General features: G+C 39.1%; 1 protein-coding gene across 2 annotated transcripts; it reads right to left on the reverse strand.

The window, feature by feature from the left end:
• Positions 1–6702: 6702 nt before the first annotated feature.
• LOC119652466 (solute carrier family 25 member 44) lies at positions 6703–16023 on the reverse strand. Of its 2 annotated transcripts, none has more exons than XM_038056632.1 (5): positions 15878–16023; positions 14571–14910; positions 8037–8526; positions 7850–7977; positions 6703–7689 (listed from the first exon to the last, which is right to left on the reverse strand). In XM_038056632.1, the coding sequence occupies exons 2-5, from the start codon at positions 14706–14708 to the stop codon at positions 7498–7500; spliced, it is 948 nt and encodes a 315-aa protein (XP_037912560.1). In that variant the 5' UTR covers positions 14709–14910; positions 15878–16023; the 3' UTR covers positions 6703–7497. The 2 variants fall into 2 exon arrangements, with proteins under 2 accessions (XP_037912560.1, XP_037912561.1); XM_038056633.1 differs by lacking the exon at positions 15878–16023 and adding an exon at positions 15032–15616.
• Positions 16024–21348: the final 5325 nt, after the last annotated feature.

The raw sequence follows: 21348 nt of genomic DNA on the forward strand, positions 1-21348 counted from the left end.
GTCGCTTTTTTGTTTTTCTTATAGCTGTACAATAGGTTATAATTGGTTATTCAATCAACAGTTTATATTGATTGAAGCTCAATTGGAAGTTCTGGATTGTACACTTTTAGAGTAAATTCAAAAGCTTGGCCCCATTATCCAAGACTAATCTAAATTTGCTCCCTGGTCGAATTAACTGCATTGCGCTTGTAAAATCAATAAGTGTGAAGACTGGTTAAACTACAGAAATGCTCATCGTGGATAAAAGCGTTTCGTAGGAAGGTCGAATTGGAACTCCTTTAAAAAATGCTGAGTCAGCCAAGCTGGTTTTTATTATAAAACCGAATGGAACTTTGAGAAGCTCTCGCCCAGACTCTCTTAGAAGTACATCATCCGGAAGAGCAACTGATTCAATTGGGCAGAAGAGAATTAGTGGTGTCTTCAAATCTTCCAACACGAAATTGTTGCAAAAGGAAGTCGTACCCTGATACGGCTACCAGAAAAAAACAAGAGCTACTATACTATCCTTGGAGATTTCAAAGTACCTGGCCTGGATATCATCTATCCAACGATGCTAAAGAAGATAAAGAGTATCTAACGAATAAGGAAATATTTTTCTAGCGTATCTTGCTCTAAACTATGTGCCTGTGACAGTGTTGAGCTTTGTATTCGTAAATACGACGACTCCCCATGAATACAAATATATTCGTATTCGAAAAAGTGAAATATGCAATTCAAAAGAAAATCATATTCGTACTGGGAAATACTCGTATTAAGAGGGTCATCCCGTGTGTCGGATCCGCGGTATCGAATTTTTGTTATGGCATCAATTGTATCTATAATAGATATAGTGTAGAATAATATATAGGCAAAGTGATTTTTTGATATTCGGAATCGTTCGGAAATTATAGTGTTAAACACGTGATAATCCACATGCCCCGATTTATGTCGATCGCCGTAATAAAGCGCGTATTTATCGGTCCGAATGTCTTCGCTAAAAGGACAAGAATTGAAGCCAAGGCCGTACGTGTTTCTTCAAGAAACCTAAGGTTTATGGACTAGGTATAGCAGATTAATGTTCAGTTAAAGTTTTTTGACCAAAAATCGCATTCTACTTTTTAAATGCGTTTTCTCGAAACTACATGTTGAAAATCGGCTGCCACCATAGCCCAAAATCTATCCAACGGAATTCTTAGAAATTTTCACGACATATTTTACGGCCCGCAAACTAGGATAATTGCGATTCACTCAGTAGGTTTTTTTTATTCATTGCAGAAGTTGTGAAAAAACACCAAAATTCACAAAAAAAAGTTTAACAAGGCACCAAAAATTTAGCTTTCAATATTTTTTAATAATCCTAGTTTGCGGAGTGTAGTTAAGTCTGTACGTTAAAATGCCGTTTACTTTTTTTCTTTAAGATGATCGCAGCGTCCTCTAGCGTGACAGCAGAAAAACACCTTTTTTTGAGATGGGTGTATAAATGGCGCTGTATTTCAATCGGGCTGGAAAAGTTACTATGAACGCTCAAGATATTATTAAATCTATGGTAAAAAATTCGTATTTGTATCTTTATCCAGTTCTTCACAAAAAATTTCTAAAAAAAGCCAAAAAAACGGCCTTCACACGGGATGACCCTCTTAAGCCAACAGAAATCGTATTCGTACTTGTAAATACGAATACATTTGTATTCACTTTCAGACGTGAGAATACGGCCGAATTCGTATTCACTTGTGTAAATACCAAAATATTCACTTTTTCAAATACGAATATATTCGCAACTTCGATGCTTAGTTAAGGGGGCAATGTGTTATCATTTAAATATTTTGTAATATTTTTGTTTAAATAGAAAGATTTATTTATATATTATATCTTTTTAGCACAAGAAAGTATATATATTGGAATATACAAAAAAAATTGTTGCCCCTGATATGATATGTTTTATTAGAAGCACGTTTTTAAGTTCTTGGCACGATATCTAAGCTCTGGGCATTATAAGGAAATAATTCAAGGTGGATATTAAAATGGAACATAGCCTCTATAGCCCGTACCAAAATTGTAGGCAAAAAAGAAACAAAATAGCAGCGTTTTGAATTTTGTAAAATCTTTTTTAGATGATTTCGTTAAAAAAAGTTAAATATGAAAGAAGATTCATAATTCCGGGACTGAGTGCTACTATATACATATGTATACAAAAATTGTTCAATATTTGAGCCAAATTGGTCCAATACAATTTGCACTATAATGCCAACCATTTCAAGAAATATCGTTCACTATTTGAACCAAATTGGCCCAATGGGCTTTGCACAATGATATCAACCACTTCGAGGGAAACGCATTTGGAACTTCTTAGGGCAAAAACGCTCACGGACACATTCACTGAACTCGCCGACGAATATATGGTAAGTTATTTCTATATGTATATACTATGAAAAGAAAAAGCTTTTAGAAAATCGATTTATTAGAAAAAGAATATTAGGCTGCTCCCCTTAAGTGGATCTGATCTGAGGTAGAAATTGCTGTGCAGGCATGGATTTTCTAGGGCATTATAGTATTTATAAAAAGGTGGACCCGAAAAATCTTTATCTTCCAAAGGTGAACCCTTCAACTTTCCAAAGAAATGAACTATGTAGGAGTTATTTCAAATAAGATGAACCCTTCAACTTTATAAAAAAGACGTGAGATATCTGTTTTTATAGATAAGAGGCTTCCTTCGAACGAACATCATCATCACCAACGGCGTAACAACCAGTATTCGGTCTAGGCCTGCCTTAGTAAGGAACAGACATCCCGGTTTCGCGTCGAAGTCAACCAATTCGATATTCCTAAAAGCCGGAACAAACATACAGAGGTAAAGATGAAAGGAGTTCTCACACCTTTCGCGCCATGCAAACGGACCTTCGCCTCGACATGGAGATTTAGGCTGTGGTAAATACGTTATTATTAGCCCGATATTGCCTATGCATCCGTAGTTTGGTGGATTACGACGAGACAAAAGAGAGTTGACTGTAAGCTAGTTTCACAAACGAAGAACTGTGTGCCTGGGTATTATTGGCGCCATGAGTATGGCATCGGCGTAAATCTAGATGAACTATTCAATTTGCAGACCTTGTATACACATTATTTAATGCTGCTATCATAAACTGGGTTCATAAGGACAAGTAGCGCAGCAACTTAATTGGATCTAGGCTTTGAAGCGTGTTAGAGCACTTCATTCAAGACCTCTGTAATCTGTCCTCTGTCCTTTGTCCTCTCTCCTATCCTCCTCTGTCCTCTGAAGAATTGAATACAATGTACTTGCATTGCGCTCGCCGATAATTATTAAGCGGGAAACACAATTACGACGCGTGGGGAATGCGAACGAGAGAAGCTGCGAACCGGCAAGGTTCGTTATGACAGATTACGCCATTTGCAATTTGCGCCGCTTTTCGTTTTCGGCTGCTACTTTTGAATGTAACTAATTTGAATGAATTTGTTTTGAAAACTGCGGAAGGCACTATTTGCATTGCAAGTGCTAATTATTGTCTATCTCAGGTATATATTTGTTTGAGACAAACTGATGTGTCAGACAAAAATTTGTGCCTGTATCTGACTAAGACATCAGGCAGACAAGTGTCTGTCTGTCTCGGACAATAGAAAAATTGATATCTATGACTGAGTCAGACAAATGTTTCCATGTGGATTGTAAACAATTGCCACTTACGAAATCCGCATACATGTTATATGTATGTTTCAAAATTGAGAATTGCAACTCACAGTACACATCTATTAGTACAAATATTTGTACGCACCTCAATTAATGATTTCGATTTGCTTCAAACAAGCTCGTGGATTTGTATATGTGTACAAATTGCAAATAATCCCTAACGGTACGCACATAGATGATCCGAAATTGTTTTTGATGCCGGTTGCTAATTTGGCGGCACGAATGTGTTCGCAGCAAGCCGGCATGATGAACTGAGATGTGCAAACACATATGTACATGTTTGTATTGTGAGCTGCAATTCCCAATTCTGAAACATACACATATTATGCGTTTTTAAAAATAGCAATTGTTTACATATATGTATGTAACAGTTGCCTAACTTATAGACAGCCATCTGTTTGTCTGTTGTCTGAGGCAGAAATAGAAACGTGTTTGTCTGATGTGTGGGTCAGCAAAAACATTTGTCTCCTACAGCTACAGACAATTGGCTGCCTGATCTCTAACACAGCTACAAGCATTCGTCGCCTTCAACTTCACTCAAAATTGCCTCACTGACTGTATTTGGTATAATTACTTGCAACTACATTGTGAATAAAGAAATTGGGATCATAATTCAAGAACATTTTAGCCAGCATAGCTCCTCCAAAAGACCAAAACGTGATCAGCATTTATCCGGCGATTTATAAATGGTTCTTATTTGATTAGATATTCTAGTTTCTTCGACTCCTCGTAAATATCGCTTCACACTGTTAAAAAGGCTATCGCCATCACCAAACATCGAAAACCAGTATCCTTGATATTATTTCTCTAAGCCCATTTCAGGTACATGTTATCAAACAGGGAGATTCACAATGTACACTTGAAATACAGGACTACATGATTATGAGTATGTGTGGTCATGGTGTTTCTAGCGAAAAGGTTTAAGGAATTAAAACGTAACACCGTTTCGTCGCTAGTAGTGAATATTTTATTCAGCATAAATGGGTGTATCATACACTGCACTGAAGAAGGGAACAAGTTGTTCCCGAAATACCAATATTATGCTGAATAAAATGTTCACTACTAGCGACCGAACGGTGTTACGTTTTCATGATTATTTAATTACAATCGTAATAACAGGAGTCCGATTATAATTACAATCATGTAATCGCGAAATCCGTCATCGTAATCACGTAATCATGATTATAGTTTTGCCCTACTCTGCCTTAGTGTAAAAGTTAAACAGGTAGGTTATCCATTAGCTTCAAGCCGATTTTAGACTTTAGAACTAAAGCTCTGCTGGTTTCATAATGGATACTTTACCGTATTTTGTATTCCTCATAAGATAAACAATAGGAGGGTCTTTTGCTGAAATTGCATATTGCTTTTGAAAACGTTCTGCTTGATATGCATTGCAGCAGCATTATTTATTTTGGAAAAAAACTCCCTCCAGGGACCTTGGGGTGTTTTTCTGAACCATTTCTTTCAAAAATTCCCCCTCCTCCGCACTGGTCCATAACGGTATATCCACGGCTCAATACATTTTTCGTGGAAAAGGGATGCGATCTCTTTGAAGTTATGTGGAGGTGCCCCATCCTATTAAAACAACATCCTCCTCCTTCTGTTAAGTGGCATATTTTCTAATCATTCGAGCAAGGCATCCCGCAAGAAAGATGTATACCTTTCACCTGTTACTCGCTTTAGGAGAATATAAGGCCCTGTAAGTTCTCTCGTTTAGAACCGGGGTCGGTTTGTCGAGATCGATTGCGCCATTTTGTCCTGTCAAAGGTCTAATCTGAATGCAATCGCGAGGTTTTTAAATCACCATCCAGTGTATCAGTGGCTTAGAACGTTTCGACCGCCCTTTTGGTCATTTGCCATTGACTTCGGTGATGAGGCTAATGTTGGCGAGTGAATTCTCGTTAGTACGAATTATATGGCCATACAATCGAAGGCGTCTTTCTCGCAACTTTTTATCGCCATTACCACGAGGCGCCATTCATTGTTTTTTATAGTCGACCAACACTCATAGCCATAGAGGGTGACAGGGCGGACGACTTTAGGGTAAATTTTGGATTTGAGACACCCCTTGATACGTCAATCACACTTCATTCAGATTGTGATAATGTTTGGTGCAATTTCATGATGAAGTTCATTAATGATTGATAGAATTGATAGGAGAAATTAAAATCACTAAATTCTAGGTTCTTACTCCTCAAAAGCTGCTTAATAGATGGATATATGACCTGTAGACTATAATTTAAAACTGTGCTTCCAGAAAAATCTTGAAAAAAAAACTCTTTTTTTGAAGGCTCCAAAAAGTTATAACCCCTTAACATGGCACCCCAATTTATTCGGAAGTTTTTTTCTACTAATTTCATTATTTAAACTGCTCTTACGAATCCATGACAAAACAATTATACGAAAATGTTAATGGTATCTTCCCATGAATTAAAGGTAAAAGAAATCAATTATGTCCATTATCCAATAGCTATGAAATGATTTTACCTATTTTATATTTTTGGCTTAAGATATTTGGTGTTTTATTTTCAATGAGTGAGTTTCCACTTATCCCAATAGAAACATGTGGAAAGCCACTTTTTGCTTGTGCGGGGGTCATGGGTAGAATTGCTAATAAGTCCGTGTTTTGAAGTAAAACGTCTGAATTTTAAAAAGGGGAGCGGTTATATGAAATAATTTTTAATTTTTGCTATTCCTCTAGTATTATTTATCGCATATACCGATACTTCGGGAACTACTTGTTCCCTGCACAAGTGCTACACGTCATAAGACTAGCGAAAAAACAAAAATCATCTAATTATTTGACATCATTTAATCGCTAGAAACATCGCAAGGTTACACTTAGAAGAGGAACGGGTACGAATATAAGGCACTCGAAGATTTTGCAGATTGTTATGTTTGGACATGACAACCTTGTTCTAAGGGAATACTTCAGAAACTTACACTTTCACCTGCAGGCTATTCTTATCTCAACAACACATTATAACGAGGATGCGTAAGAATAATATAAAACCAGAAAGTTCTCTTTAATTTGTCTTTAATGTGAAATGTACTATTTACAGTTGCGGCTTAAATGTTTGTTGAATCACATAAATCATCTTAACGTGTCGCTCTTCGCGACCATGCATTCTAAACAACTTCGTCATTACATTCTTACAAATGTAAATGAAGAATCTCAATGAATTTCTACACAAATATTTGTCGTCTTTGATATTTATTTAACTCTACTTAACTCCTAGGTCATACACTATACCAGCTTTGCCGAGAAAAATAAGTTACTATAAGAAAATAAATATGTCGCCTTCGATTTCTTAAAAAATATAAAACAATTTGCGTAAATATAAAAGTGAAGCGAGTAAATAAATAATTCCTTTTCGTCATTGATCCTATGTATAACTAACAATCGTTCTCAGGCAAGAGGTTTTATGATAATGTTGGATTGTTCATCTTAGCATTATTGTTCTGTTTATTGACTTACTTTTACTGAAACATTGTTCAATCTTTGGTGGATGTTAATGGTTTATACAAAAGTTTCTCTACTTTAACTAGGAAATTTGTTTAGTACGCTTCGGATAGAGAAATCCTTTCCGGATTTTTTCCTGATCCCAACATGACAGAGAGTGAAGTACACTTTTATCAAACATTGACTAACTCTTCTGCGCTACAGGTCGTAAAAACGGAGGTTTTCGATTAATATTTCTTCCAAAATGAGTACACAGCAGGTTATGTAAAATAGTAAAAGTCCCCTCTTTATTATTGTATTTTGTTTTGGATAATCTGTTTCTTTGTGCAAACAATGAAGTTGAGAACTAGCGCTACCACCGCACCAAATGCTTGTACTGTTCATTTACGGATATTCTCTTGATGGTTTCGTATCCCAGAATTATACTAAACGATTGGGCAGCGGACTGAACAAGACGAGCAGTTAAGCCTTTACAAAAAATATTCAACTTTTCCTCCATCCACAATTCACGGAATGCTGTTTTCATGGAATCAATTCGCTGTACCTGAAAAAATAAATATACACGATTTTCTAGGTGCATACACTTGCATGTCTTCATTTGGGTCTGAAAATATGCGGTCTCTATATTTTAAGCCAGACAACCCATTCCAAATTCATTAAATTTAGCTAATTTTAATCAAACTTATCAGCATAAAGCAATCTACCTGCAATCTCGCTCGAAGAATATCTAGAGGATTTGTGAGGATAGTTGTCGTAAATCCACCAAAACTGCCGGCTACACCCTGTATAGCTAATTGAGGCACCCAAAGCGGTGTGATTTTATAAAGCTCATCTAGAAATAGGAACCTGCTGTATTTAGCTGCATCAACAATCCACTGCAAAATCACTTACCTTGGTACAAATGATAAAATCCCCACCACATAGCTGAATTCGGTACGTACGCCATTAAACTGGCAACATAGCCTCGATAGAAACCTTTCACACCATCCGTAGCCAATATTCGTCGTGCAATGTCGATTGAAATTTGTAAACGACCACGAGACGGATCGTATCTTATACCTAAAGGATTGACTTCACCTTTTCCTTGGGCAGCCATTCCCAACACCATAACGTGTTGCGATATCACATCGAATGGCACAATTATTGTCTGTCCAACAAGGGAAGCGCAACCACCAGCAACCAGGGCTTTGATTCGTGGCCCCGTGTGCAATTGGCCTAGTAAATGACGAACGTTTTCATAGGTACTAATATAGAACACACCCGAAATAATTTGGAATGATGATATCCAGAATCCACGATAGAGACCTGAGAAGCCTTCGGCCTTATAGATTTTGCATCCGGCATCAATCATTCCTTTGTAGAGATCATTTCGAAATTGCACCTGGAAAAAGAATGGTATTTTGATTAATGAAAAGGTTGCAATTGAAGATAGATAATGTCGGGAGCCCGAAGAATATTGTATACGGGACGGATAAGTTATTAGTTTTTGTAGTTCGTTTTGGTAAGAATCTTTGGGAAAGAATTGTGGAGAATGTGTCTCACCAGGCCTGCACTGGCACACGTGTGTGTATAGGAGTATGAGCTGGGAAACGGTTTCCCGTTGCAATCAGATCTCAGTGATCCGGTGTACTCGATGCCTCCCTCTAACGGAATCCTCCCTATTCGCAGGATATATGTTAATGGATATGTATTATTCGCTGCGACTGAAGTCCAGCAACTGAAATTTTTATAAATACCAAACGGCCAGAGGGCAGGGTGAATCTATTGAAAAAAATTAAACATTTACAACCGAAAGCGCCAAGAGGTGTTGAAACCTTCAGGACAATATTCATCGACCGGATACGCTATATTTTGAAAAAAATATGTTTAGCTTACTTCTCTTTCGATTATATATCTCGAGCTTTTAGATTCTGAGAAAGATATTGAAGGCGGGATATAAATGCTTTCAGTAATAATTAGATAAAGTTATTAAATAGTTTAGGCTATATACGACGGCTCTAAAAAGCAAAGGTTCCAATTTTTGTAGGTTTAATAATGATGATGATGAACAAGATAGAGAGTTCTATTGTGAACAACTTATGCTCTATTACCCATAGCGAGATAGGCAGGAAAAGTCATTAGATCCCAATTTGAACCTTCGTACAAAATTTCGAGGTTGTTCACAAAATATAAAACTGTCAAGTTTACTTTCAATCGACTGTGATGGGGGACCAATTTGAACTACTTTTCAAAGCGATGGGACCTGGCGCGAGTGATGCAAAAATTTACAGCCTAAGGAGCCATTCGTTGCGAAATTTCCAATAAATAAATGACGTACATTGCAGACATTATTCCCGTGCTTCGCTGTCAGATGGAAACGAACGTGTCGCGGAGTTCATTAAACAACCATTATCTCTATCTGAACAAGAATTACAAACCATGATCCGATCATCGACTGTACGTTAATGAGATTTGCAACATGTAATTTATTTCTTTGAAGCAGCTTCAATTTCAACTCCTCCGTTGTACTTACTTATAAATGGAGGAGTATGAGTAGCGAAAAGTTTACTAATTAAATCAACGTACCAAAGAGTGGTCAAAGAGTAGTATAGGTCCCAGGGCGAAACGTGGATTGGTACCCATGATGGAGCATAAAACCTGGGAAACGCCTGCTGAACCAACACCAATAACTCTACTACCAAACCCTATCTCCACTTCCAAAAAAAAGCTTCAGACGGAGAAGGATGAAGGCGAGTCTCTCGCGCCTAAAAACGGGACAAATTGTACCAACAAGTCCTCCAGGTTGGGGGTTGGATAGACTGACAACCCTACACGGAAAACAACTTGTTACAAAGCCACAACAGGAGCCTCGCACTGGACGGATTACACAACGGCGAACCCGGCAACGACAAAGGAAAAACGATTTGTACAGAGATGAAGCTGCTGAGCAGCTAGCCGACACCCTGTCCCAATATAGGGCTGATATAACAGCGTTACAGGAGATGCGTTGGACAAGGACCGGTTTCCTGGAGAAGAGCCGCTACACCATATATTATAGTGGCCATCCAGTAAACCATGTGCTCGGAGTAGGTTTCTTAGTCAGCCAAAAAATGAAACCTGCTGTTATTGGCTTTGAAAACATAAGCAAACGGCTATGCACTTTGCGCTTGGGAGGCAAGTTTAGAAATATAAGCCTCATTAACGTTCACGCCCCTACAGAGGAGACTGAAGAGTTGGAGAAGGATACCTTCTATGAGGCAGTAGAACGAACGCTCGATGGCTGTCCCAGATATGATATCAAAATTATACTTGGAGATTTCAACAGTCAAGTAGGGATGGAGCCCCTATTCAGGCAATACGTTGGTCCCATAGCTTACACCAAAATACAAATGGTAATGGACTGCAGATTATTCAATTAGCAGGATCACACAGGTTGTTGGAAGTACCTGTGGGCCTCTCTAGACGGGACACTTTCAACCAAATTGACCATGTGCTGATTGAACGCCGCCACCTCTCAGCCTTGATGAATGTCAGAACATATAGGGTGGCCAATATAGACTCGGATCACTATCTCGTTGGCATGGTGCTCCGAGCTCGAATTACGACACCATCTACAATCCCCTCTGACAATCAGGTGAGAGTGAATACCGAAGCCATCCACAACACAGCCCTCCGCAACACCTATAAGAGGGAAATGGATACCGCAATAACCGCAGTCAATAGAGGTCCTGGAGACGAAGCATCAACAAATGATCTTCACAACCACCTGAAGAACGTTGTCATTGATACGATCACAAATATACTTGGCCCCAGCCGCAAAAAAAGTCGGAACAGCTGGTTTGATGATGAATGTAAGGTAGCAACGGAACGGAAGAATACTGCATTTCGAGTAATGTTGCATTCTCAAAGAACGCGGGCACGCGCAGAGATTTATCACGAACTCCGTCGAGCCGAGAAGCGACTTCACAGACGGAAACAGGAAGCCTGGGAGAACCGACAAGTCTGTGAACTGGAAAAGTACAGGGAGCAACCGCACCAGTCGCGGAAGTTTTACCAACAAGTCAGCAGGATGAAACCTTATACACCTCGATGCTCATGCTGCCGAGACAAAGAGGGAAATTTGATTTCCAACAGAATGGGCATATTGGAGCGATGGGTTGAGTACTTTGATGAGCTACCAGAATATCGGCGAGTTGGAATTCCCACCAACTGAAGACGACGGACAAATACGGCCACCCCCAAGTATCCGTGCAATTCATCGGCTTAGAAATCATAAGCTGCCAGGAGCCGATGGAATTACAACCGAATTGGTTAAATATGGAGGCGACCAATTACACCAAGTGGTTCATCAACTTGTGCTCAAAGTGTGGGACAGCGAATCAATGCCTGACGACTAGCAAAGAGGCATTATCTGTCTCATACATAAAAAGGGAGATATCACACAGTGCAGCAATTATAGAAGTATCACGTTGCTGAGTACCATCTGTAGGATATTCTCCATTATTTTGCTAGGCCGGATAGCTCCATACGACCAGAACATCATTGGCCCATACCAAAGAGGCTTCACTCCAGGCAAATCAGCAACAAATCAGATTTTCTCTGTGCGGCAAGCAATGGAAAAACTGTTGGAATATGGACATCAGTTGGCCATCTCTTCATCGACTTTAAAGCCGACTATGATAACATAGCCAGGGTAAAACTGTACACGGCCATGAGAGAATTCGGTATCCTGATGAAATTGATAAGACTGACTAGGTTGACCCTGCCTATGTGCTATGCCAGATAAAAGCAGCAGGATCACTCTCAAGACCATTCGACATCAACAACGGTCCAAGATAAGGGGATGCCCTATCATGCGTCCTCTTTAACCTGGCCCTCGAAAAAGTGATCCGTGATGCTGACGTAAATGCAAGAGGTACGATCCTCTTTAAGGCCACCCAACTACTGGTCTATACTGACGATATCGACATCATGGGAAGAACCACCCGAGACGTACAAACTGCCTTCATCCAGATCGAACAGGCGGCTATTGAGGCGAGATCTTGGACTGCACATCAATGAAGATAAGACAAAGTATATGGTGGCAACGTCAGCACCGAAAACCAACCAACCAACAATATCAAACCGCACTGGTTAAACGGGAAGAAAAAAAATAGGAGAATACAACTTTGAGACCGTTGATAATTTCTCCTATCTAGGGTCGAAAATCACAACCGATAACAGCTACGATGATGAAATCCGCGCACGGTTGTTGGCAGCCAACAGAGTCTATTTCAGCTTACAAAAACTGTTCCGTTCGAAACGTCTCACCATAGGGCCAAAGCTCTTACTGTACAAGACCATGATCTTGCCAGTCCTCATGTATTCCTCGGAAACTTGGGTGGTTCTTAGCAAGAAAAATTGCGAACTCTTGGCCGCGTTCGAGAGAAGACGCCTCTGATGAATTTTTGGCCCCTACATGAGGATAGACGATTTCGTAGCCTATATAACGACGAAATCTATGAGCGATACCATGACCGTCTTGCTGTGGATAAAATCTGGCTCAATAGGTTACGGCGGGCGGGTCACTTAATCCGTATGGATGAGGATGATCCAGCCCGGAAAGTCTATAGGAGCAATATATATGCTAGAAGAAAAAAGACAAGGCAGACCCTGCCTAAGTTGGAGCGGCAGACAGTTCTTAGGGATATGGAATTGGTGGACCGCGGCGCAAAACCGGGATGTCTGGAGTTCCTTATTAAGGCAGGCCTAGACAGGATACCGGTTGTTGCGCCGTTGATGATGATGATGGAGAATAGTATGTCTAATTCGTACGAGTTTTGAGAATTAAGTATGAGGATTCCAATTACTGAAGTCTCGAAGTCAACACTCCATTGCTGCTGATTCACTAAAATATGCTTTAGGTTTTTTCCCAGGTCTTCCCGAAAAGCTTGCAGTCCATCTCAACTGTTTTGCGCTACGTGTCTTTGGGGTGACCCACCCTTCGGTCACTCTGGGACCCTGCATTCCATTGTTAGAGTTGTTGCCCCCTGTTATAGGGAGAGCAATCCACTGTCACTTCAGCCTTCTAATCAGTGCATCAATCAGCACCTGCTCCGTACGCAGCTATTCATTCGAGGTTGTCTCGGACCATACCCCTATGATGCAGTAGAGGCAGGTGCTTTCGAGTAATAGTGGCGTTGGTTTACCATGCGCTGCCTCCATATACTAACAGAGCGAGAACGGTGCGGCATTATTTTAACTTGATGTTGATTTCGTGGTATCTGTATTTCCATTATTCGATTATTAGTATTTTTAGTAAAGACGGACTTAACGCTATTAATACGTCGAGTAACAGTAAATACAGTGCCACCCCAACAGAAACATTTGCTTTGTGTATTAATGTAGATGGGAAGAGTGCAATTACTTGTCAGACTAAGGATCTTGTTGGCAATTATCTTCGATCCGACTCAGTTTGCTTCCTCCACTTCCTCCGCGTAACATTCAAACTGTTGCCAATAGCACGGAAGAATAACATCAGCAACAAGATGCAACCCTACGTGACTCAGCTTTAGATCTCCAATTACCCCGAAATTTTACTTCGATGCAGCACGCACTCCCTTTTGGGTGTTGGTTGTGGTCGGTACAGGAGAATCCAGAGTGGAAATCAGCTTGACCTCGGTCGTTCAAGCTTTCGAGGTATTCCTGATGCGTTTCAGGATAATTTGAGCTATTCTTTTTGCAATATTAGAGAGGACGCAAATATTCCTCCAGTTGTTGCAATCAAAATGGCGAAAGATTCTCAAATTCCTAGGATTTACGGATGAATGGGGGTAGCAGCTTTCCAGAAACCCCAGGGGTTGCAATTAAAAAATTTCACGGGGAGCGTCAACCCCAGAAGCAGCATGGATCAATCGAATTCATCAGTACTACCCGCCCAAATATCAATACACTCCACTATCAATGATCAAAGATTTGTTCCGGTAGCACACCTACATTTTTGCTATTCGAAAGTGGATTAATTCCGATTTAACCCCAGTCAGAATGATTCCTCACCGTGAAATCTGACTTTGACAGAAGGACGGGCAGAAGTTATTTCTGTACCAAGTGTTTCGGTAAACAACAAACACAACGCGTGACTGAAAAGGAATATAAGCATTTAGTGAATATCTGATGTCAACTGAGGCACGTAGCCAACAAATGACGTAGATCGTGCGGAGATGTGCAAGAAGCACTTTCTCTTTTTCCGTAGAACTGACTTCATGTCTCATTTTCGAACGTGCGTGAAACAAGCCATTAATTAGGTTCGTGCGAAATCTTCCCGGTTGCTGTTACAACTTCAATCTGGCTGCGTTAGGAGATAATAATGTGGGAAGATATGTGCGGCCCAGTGTTGTTTCTTATCTTGACAACTAAATGATAGCATGTTTCCCGGTTTCTGCATATAAACCTAATAATGATACTCACTTGAAGTTGCGTTTTTATCACGGTCAACGGATAGAGACAGCATCGAACAGTGAACGAACTTAATATTGATAACGGAAAGAACTTGGTTTTGTTCATCATGTCCCATTCAATGGTTTTGATGTACGGAGGGGGGTCCATATTCCTGGTGAGCGTCCTTGTCCTTATGAAACTTCCAAAGTCGTATGAATCCTAAATCTCAATCAAGGCGAATTTAATCTTTCTTCTTTTTGCTAACGGGTCATCCTTTCTTGTAGAAGTATTTCATATTTTTTTCGCTTTCATTCTTGGCTGAACTTGTTCTTACTGCGAAATCCTGGCAACGCATCACCGCCTACGGTAACTGAAAATGGAAATGATTTCAATTAATCAATAATGTGTGGATGAAGGGCATTAATGAGATTGTAGCTGAGCACTTTTCGCATTAAAATGTTCCGGGGTCGTTGCAACATCAAAAGACTCACCGCTCACCAAACACACCCCCGTGCCATCGCTTGGTTTAGTTGCATTACATTGAATAAATAACTTATCTTATCAAGCGAAACAAAACCGCAAAGTTGAGGGGGAATTTGATTTGTACTTTTCGAAACTGAGGAAAAATATGAACGAGCTTCAACAATTCATTCTTTGCCTCACTGTCCCCGAATCGACTGATATCTTATGAATATTACGAGAGCGGTTGGCTTTTTTGTCAGCCAATGACAATCCTTCAATCTGGAGGATAGCAGACAGACATTGCCCATTTCACGAGTCTTCCACAAATTATCTAATCTCGCCTGGAATTGAAAGCGTGGTTCAATCGATCGCGTAACCCCGCTGCAAACGATAAAACCGCCGAAACCTAATCCAGCACAGTCATCCGACCGTTGCGTCAACAGCCGTCCGATTAGAACATATGTAGTTGCTATCAACAAAGATACATTCTTGCATCACGTGTGAACTTTGCGCGGAACTCGCTACTCATGCCGGCCGAGTGCTTTTCCCTCGCCGCGAATGGTGTGGGAGTCGATGGCCGGACACACATCTCCGACGAGAATGGGACATTGAGAAACACCCTCCGGCTCAGCGACCTGCTGGCGCATATCTACCAAGCTCAAGGTCACTTCACTTTAGTGCGTTAATTGGAAAAAAGATCGAAACCGCAGTCGAAGGTGAATAGAATCCGAAACCAATCGAGTTCATGTTCTGCAACAATATCAAGTTCGAAATCTTATGTAAGCGCCGTTGACCCTGACTTCGATTCTAAATTAATCGAGCAGATGCGTAGGTCAGCTAAACGGTTTGCCGTTAGGAAAAAGAGTTTTACTCACGATTGTGCTAAATGACCGAAAGCGCGCTAACCATTAGCGAAACTCCAAATTTTAATACGAAAGGCCTCACTACATAAAATGTTGCTAGTGACAGGTGGACAGATGTTTTTGACAACTGACAGAAAACATTAGATCTGCGAGTGCTGCCAGCGTTTCATTATACGATTTTATGGTAACCAGATGCCAGTTAGATTATGGTATAGAATTTGAGTGATATTTCAAATTGGGAAATACTCAAGGTTAAGCACCCAATACATGCGGTGCCCATCTGAAAGTTTTGCCTTAACAAAAAATTTTACTTACTATATTTGATTGATTGCAAAATATAAGCGCATAGATATAATATACATATTGAAATTGAATTGAAAAAAAATTATTTGCATAAAAATTTGGTAATACTTTGCTGTTTTAATCATTTAATATATTCTTCTTCACTCCTCACTTCAGCAGACGTTTAAAGCATCATTGAATGGTGAAAATACTTTTAAGATATTCACTGCTTTTAAAGCATCTTTAAACGTGAATACACTGGAATTTAAAATTATCACTCTCAGCTTGTTCTGAAGATAGCTATTTCGTGCAAAATGTCCTCACTAGTGGAGAATTCGCTACATGATCAACATCATTCATAAGCTCGTTCCATGTACTTAAAGGTCTGTATGTTGTGTGTCCATTAGAGCAATGTTTTTTGGGATGTTATCGAGTACTGCTAATAAAGCCAGCCTGTTTGAAACAGGCTGCTATACAGTTCTCAGTAACTCTTTCCCATGATCTTGCTATAAGTAAGATAAGTTCTAGGAGCTTCACTGCAATATTACCAAGACCGTTTTCATTATAAGCTGTATTTGCCCCTTCAATAACATTATTTCCCCTTGATCCATGGGCCGAAGTACGGAGGTTGTATCGGGAGGTAAGAAGCCCATTTTTGTGTAAAACAAAACCTTATTAAAATCGATTCACTGTCTGTCTGTCCGTCGCACGTACTTTTCTTCAAAACGGCTAAACCGATTCGAACAAAATTTGGTCGACAGATGAGAACTATGAAATTTCACGCATACAGCGAGTGGCATAAATTTAGGTGGAGTTCAAAAGGGGGGCTCCCCATATATGCAAAGGGGGGATTCAAACGATTTTTTCACCGGATCTAGTCGTGTAGGGTATCAAATGGAAGGTCTTTCTGAAGCTGACATTAGTTTTGGCGTGAATTACAAAGTACGTGAGTAAGGAGTCAAAATGTACGCACTTAAAGTGAGACAGGACTCATTTTCGGAAACTACCCAACCCAAAAATCCGAAAAAAATCAGGGTGGTGCACCTAGATGAAATTTACCCCTCAAAATATGTCCCATTCCGATATGCTTACTAATAGTATATTACAAACTTTTAGAAATTTGCTGGAAAACCGCCCTTAAATTCATCCCAGGACTCGCGAATTTTCCACCAGCAGAGGACAATATTTCGTATTTTATGGAAATTCAGCCATTAGCGCCAAAATTATAGCAGTTCAAACTTAGCTATTACACGCGAATTAACTGCTTCAAAAGCCATGCAAATGAGATGCTAACGTCATCATTAACGGGAATAATTGACATTCGCGTGAAATATTAAAGTCGCATTTATGAAGAATCTACTTATCTGCAGCCCTTTTCAAGGTTTTGTGTGAATCACCTATGTGAAATCTAATCTTCGAGACATGTCCCATTCCGGTATCTGCTCAAATAAATTTACTAATAGTATATTATCAACTTTTAGAAATTGACTAAAAAACTTCCCTTAAGGTCATTCTAGATGTACTAAATTGCACCGACATAGAGGACAGCTTCATGCATACACATGCCAAGTTTCATGAAAATCCAACTATTAGTGTCAAAGTTATAGCAGTTCAAACTTATCAACTTCGTGCAAATTAACAGCATCCTAAGCCAAATAAATAAGATGCTGACGTTATAAATAACGAAAATAATTGACATTCGAGTGAAATATTAAAATTCCATTCAAGAAAAAACTAGTTCTCCCCAGCCTTTTTAAATTTCTGATATAGGTTAAGTTCTTCGCATTTCCTAATAATATTAAACTCAGAGTGTGAAGCGTATGACGTTGACTATTATCAATACATCGCTTTCCAACACATGATTTATTTAAATCGCTTTCTAGAAAAAAGAGCGCAATGGAATTTTTAGCTATCTGACACGGAACTGTCATGCACACATCGCTCCTCACATCTTTTTCTTCAGCCTTTGTCCCATTCACAAGCGAGGTCGGTTCGTTGTGATCGGTTTCGGCATTTTATCTTATCAAATGCCTGATCTGTATGTAATCACGAGGCTTTTAAATCCCCATCCAGCGTATCAAGCCACGGTTGTTTCGGTCGACCTTTTGGTCGCTTACCATCGACCGATGTTCAGATCAACCTTGGCAAGTGAATTATCGTTTGCGCGAATTACATGACCATACCATCGAAGAAGCTTCACTCGCAGTTTTTCCACGATCGGTGCAAGCTCATATTGATTGCGGATATCCCCATTTCGGATGTGATCAAAACGTGTCACGCCACTAGTCCAACGCAACATCTTCGTCTCCTTTACCGCAAGACGCCGTTCATTGGGCAGACGGACATACATCGGCTTACGGACGACATTGCGGAAAATTTTAGATTTGAGGCGTTCGCCGATACGCCCATCACAAAGAACACCAGTTGTGGAATGCTTCTTCATCCAGGTTGCGTTAATGCATGAAGCAATTTCACTACGCAGTTCTCCATTGGCTGATAGCATTGACCCGGGATATTTAAATCGCTCAGTTCTTGGCAGGTTACTGCCATTGATAGAACTGACAGAACTGAGCGATTTAAATATCTCGAGTCAATGTTATCAGCCAATGGAGAACTGCGTTATGCTCCTCACGTGGTGAAACACAAAAGCTTTTATATCTGAAGCGTCAAGCTTCCGGTCTCCCGACTTGTATTATTAGTTTCCGTTTCTGAGGTTTTAGTTATGCCTGCATGACAGACTACAGAGGTGCTATTTGATGGAAAATTTAAAAATTTAAAAACGGAATTGGTTACAACGAAGTGGCCTTCTGCAAAATTCCGCGAGTTCACAGGTCGCATCAAAAATTTTAAGATAATTTACAAGCGGAAGTAACTAATGCGTAACAGTATAAAGAGGCGTTTCTTAGAAAGAATCTGGAATTGTTAAATGGCGAAGTTTTCTTGCCTGCTAGATCAGCCTTTACATCTATTAAACGACGACCGACGAAAAAATTTGGGGATTCAAGTCATCTCTCGAAGGGAGGAAACATAATGAAACCTTAGTAAGAAGGAGCCTGTTGATGAATTAAACCATGTTTGTAACAACATGTACCAAAAACAATATTATTCTTTTTCTAAGTGCGCCTTCATGTTTATGACTTATTTAAAATTTTGATGAGACTTTCAAACGAATCCTTTACCGCAACATAATCCAAATGATCGACGTTCTTCACTTGTTGTGCAATATAATCCACCATAGTTTCGATTTAGTAATGGCTGTTCGGGATAAATTGTTGCTTTGGTTATGAATTCATTTTTGCTGCTTCTAAGCGCGTTCCAGCATTTGAATTTCAATCAATTATTAAAACTATTCCTCGATTATCAAAATTCGCCAAGTTCTGAAAATATGTCAATTATCGTGTATTTTTTTAAATGAATATAAAAAGTCAGCATGTTAAAAATTGTGCGAGTTCCTTATTGGATAATAAAGCATAATTTTATAAAAACTATTCATCGAAATCTATTATATCAGTCATTTGCACACCCTTTGTTTTTTATTATTACGGTTTCCACTCTGTTGAAATAATTATGGACGAAGTTGAAATATTTCTGCCACTCAATACAGCCGCATTTGCAGATCCAAGGAACTCGTATGTCGTTCTATTCCTTGAATTGATAGAATAAATAATACAACAGCGGAAGAGGTTATTTCACAAATACCAATAGTAAAGCCAAATAACCAGTTGTTAAAGTCGAATTAATGGAAAATAGTATATAGTGAAATAAATATGTCCAACAGATTAAATATAATTTGTGTTGCGTTCTAATTATAACTTGTGTTATCTTTAAAATACAGCTACCCCTTTTATAGCTGTATGGTTCTTAAAAAGGGATGTAATTCAAGCAACATTCACAAAACCAATATGCTACACCAAGGTCCTCTATATTGAGGTTATCAAAACAGTTACCTTTTACCTACAAACCCTTTCAAGATCTATAGTGGACTTAAGTCCAGGAAAACAGTAAAGAGCGCAGCCAATTTCTATAACACTAGGTCGTTAGGAAGGGATTAAGGGGGCCATCCGGTGTGTCGGATCGAATCGAGGAATCGAATTTTTTTTGGCAGAAATTGTATCTATAATAGATATAGTGTAGAATATATGGGCAAAGTGATTTTTTGATATTCGCAGTCGTTCGGAAATTATTATTAAGAAGTAGTTATCGTTCCGATGCTTGTAGTTCTCCTAAATAAAAATAAAAGTAGGTAGCTTTCTCCTACTACAATATATTGTAGTAGCAGAAAGCTACCTAGTTTTATTTTTACGTAAAAAGTCCCAGATGTATGTCGATCGTCGTAATAAAGCTCGTATTTATCGGTCCAAATGAAGTTCGAATGATTTCGTTAAAAGGACAAGAATTGAAGCCAAGGCCGTACATGCGTTTCTTCAAGAAACCTAAGGTTTATGGACTAGGTATAGCAGATTAATAGTCAGTTAAGGTTTTATGGCTAAAAATCACATTCTACTTTTTAAATGCGTTTTCCTCGAAACTGCATGTTGAAAATCGGTTGCCACCATAGCGCGAAATCTATCAAACGAAATTCTTTGAAATTTTCAGGACTTATTCAGAACATATTTCCATGGAAACTAGGATCGCGATTCATTCAGTAGTTTTTTTTTAATTCATTGAAAAAGCCGTAAAAAACACCAAAATTCAAAAAAAAAGTTTAACATGGCACTAAAAATTTAGTTTTTAATATTTTTTATAAAATCCTGGTTTACGGACTGTAGTTCAGTGTGCACGTTAGAATGCCGTTTACTTTTTCTTTAAGATGATCGCAGCGCCATCTAGCGTGGCACAAGAAAAACACTTTTTTTGGAGATGGCTGGAAAAATTTATAAAAAAAGCCAAGAAAAACGGGGATGACCCCCTTAAATTTTCACCGGCTAATAATCTAATTATCGAATTTTTAAAACCTTTGGATAAAATGGTATAATTGTTTGCCTTGAAGTCCTCAAAAAATCCTTTTTTGTGCTGCGTGTTTCTGTCTTCTTTTTTCTTTTGCTTATGAAGAAATTAGGTAGGATCACTAGTTTCTATAAAGTTGGGTCTTCAGTAAACCTCTTTGTTGTATTACTTTTTAGTTAAATTTGCTGTACACGATGAAAACAAGTTGACTTCAAGTCCCTTATTTTGTTCCAGAACCGTCTCGTTCTTGGGCT

The sequence above is a fragment of the Hermetia illucens genome, chromosome 3, assembly GCF_905115235.1.
Source record: "Hermetia illucens chromosome 3, iHerIll2.2.curated.20191125, whole genome shotgun sequence".
NCBI classification, from domain to species: Eukaryota; Metazoa; Arthropoda; class Insecta; order Diptera; family Stratiomyidae; genus Hermetia; species Hermetia illucens.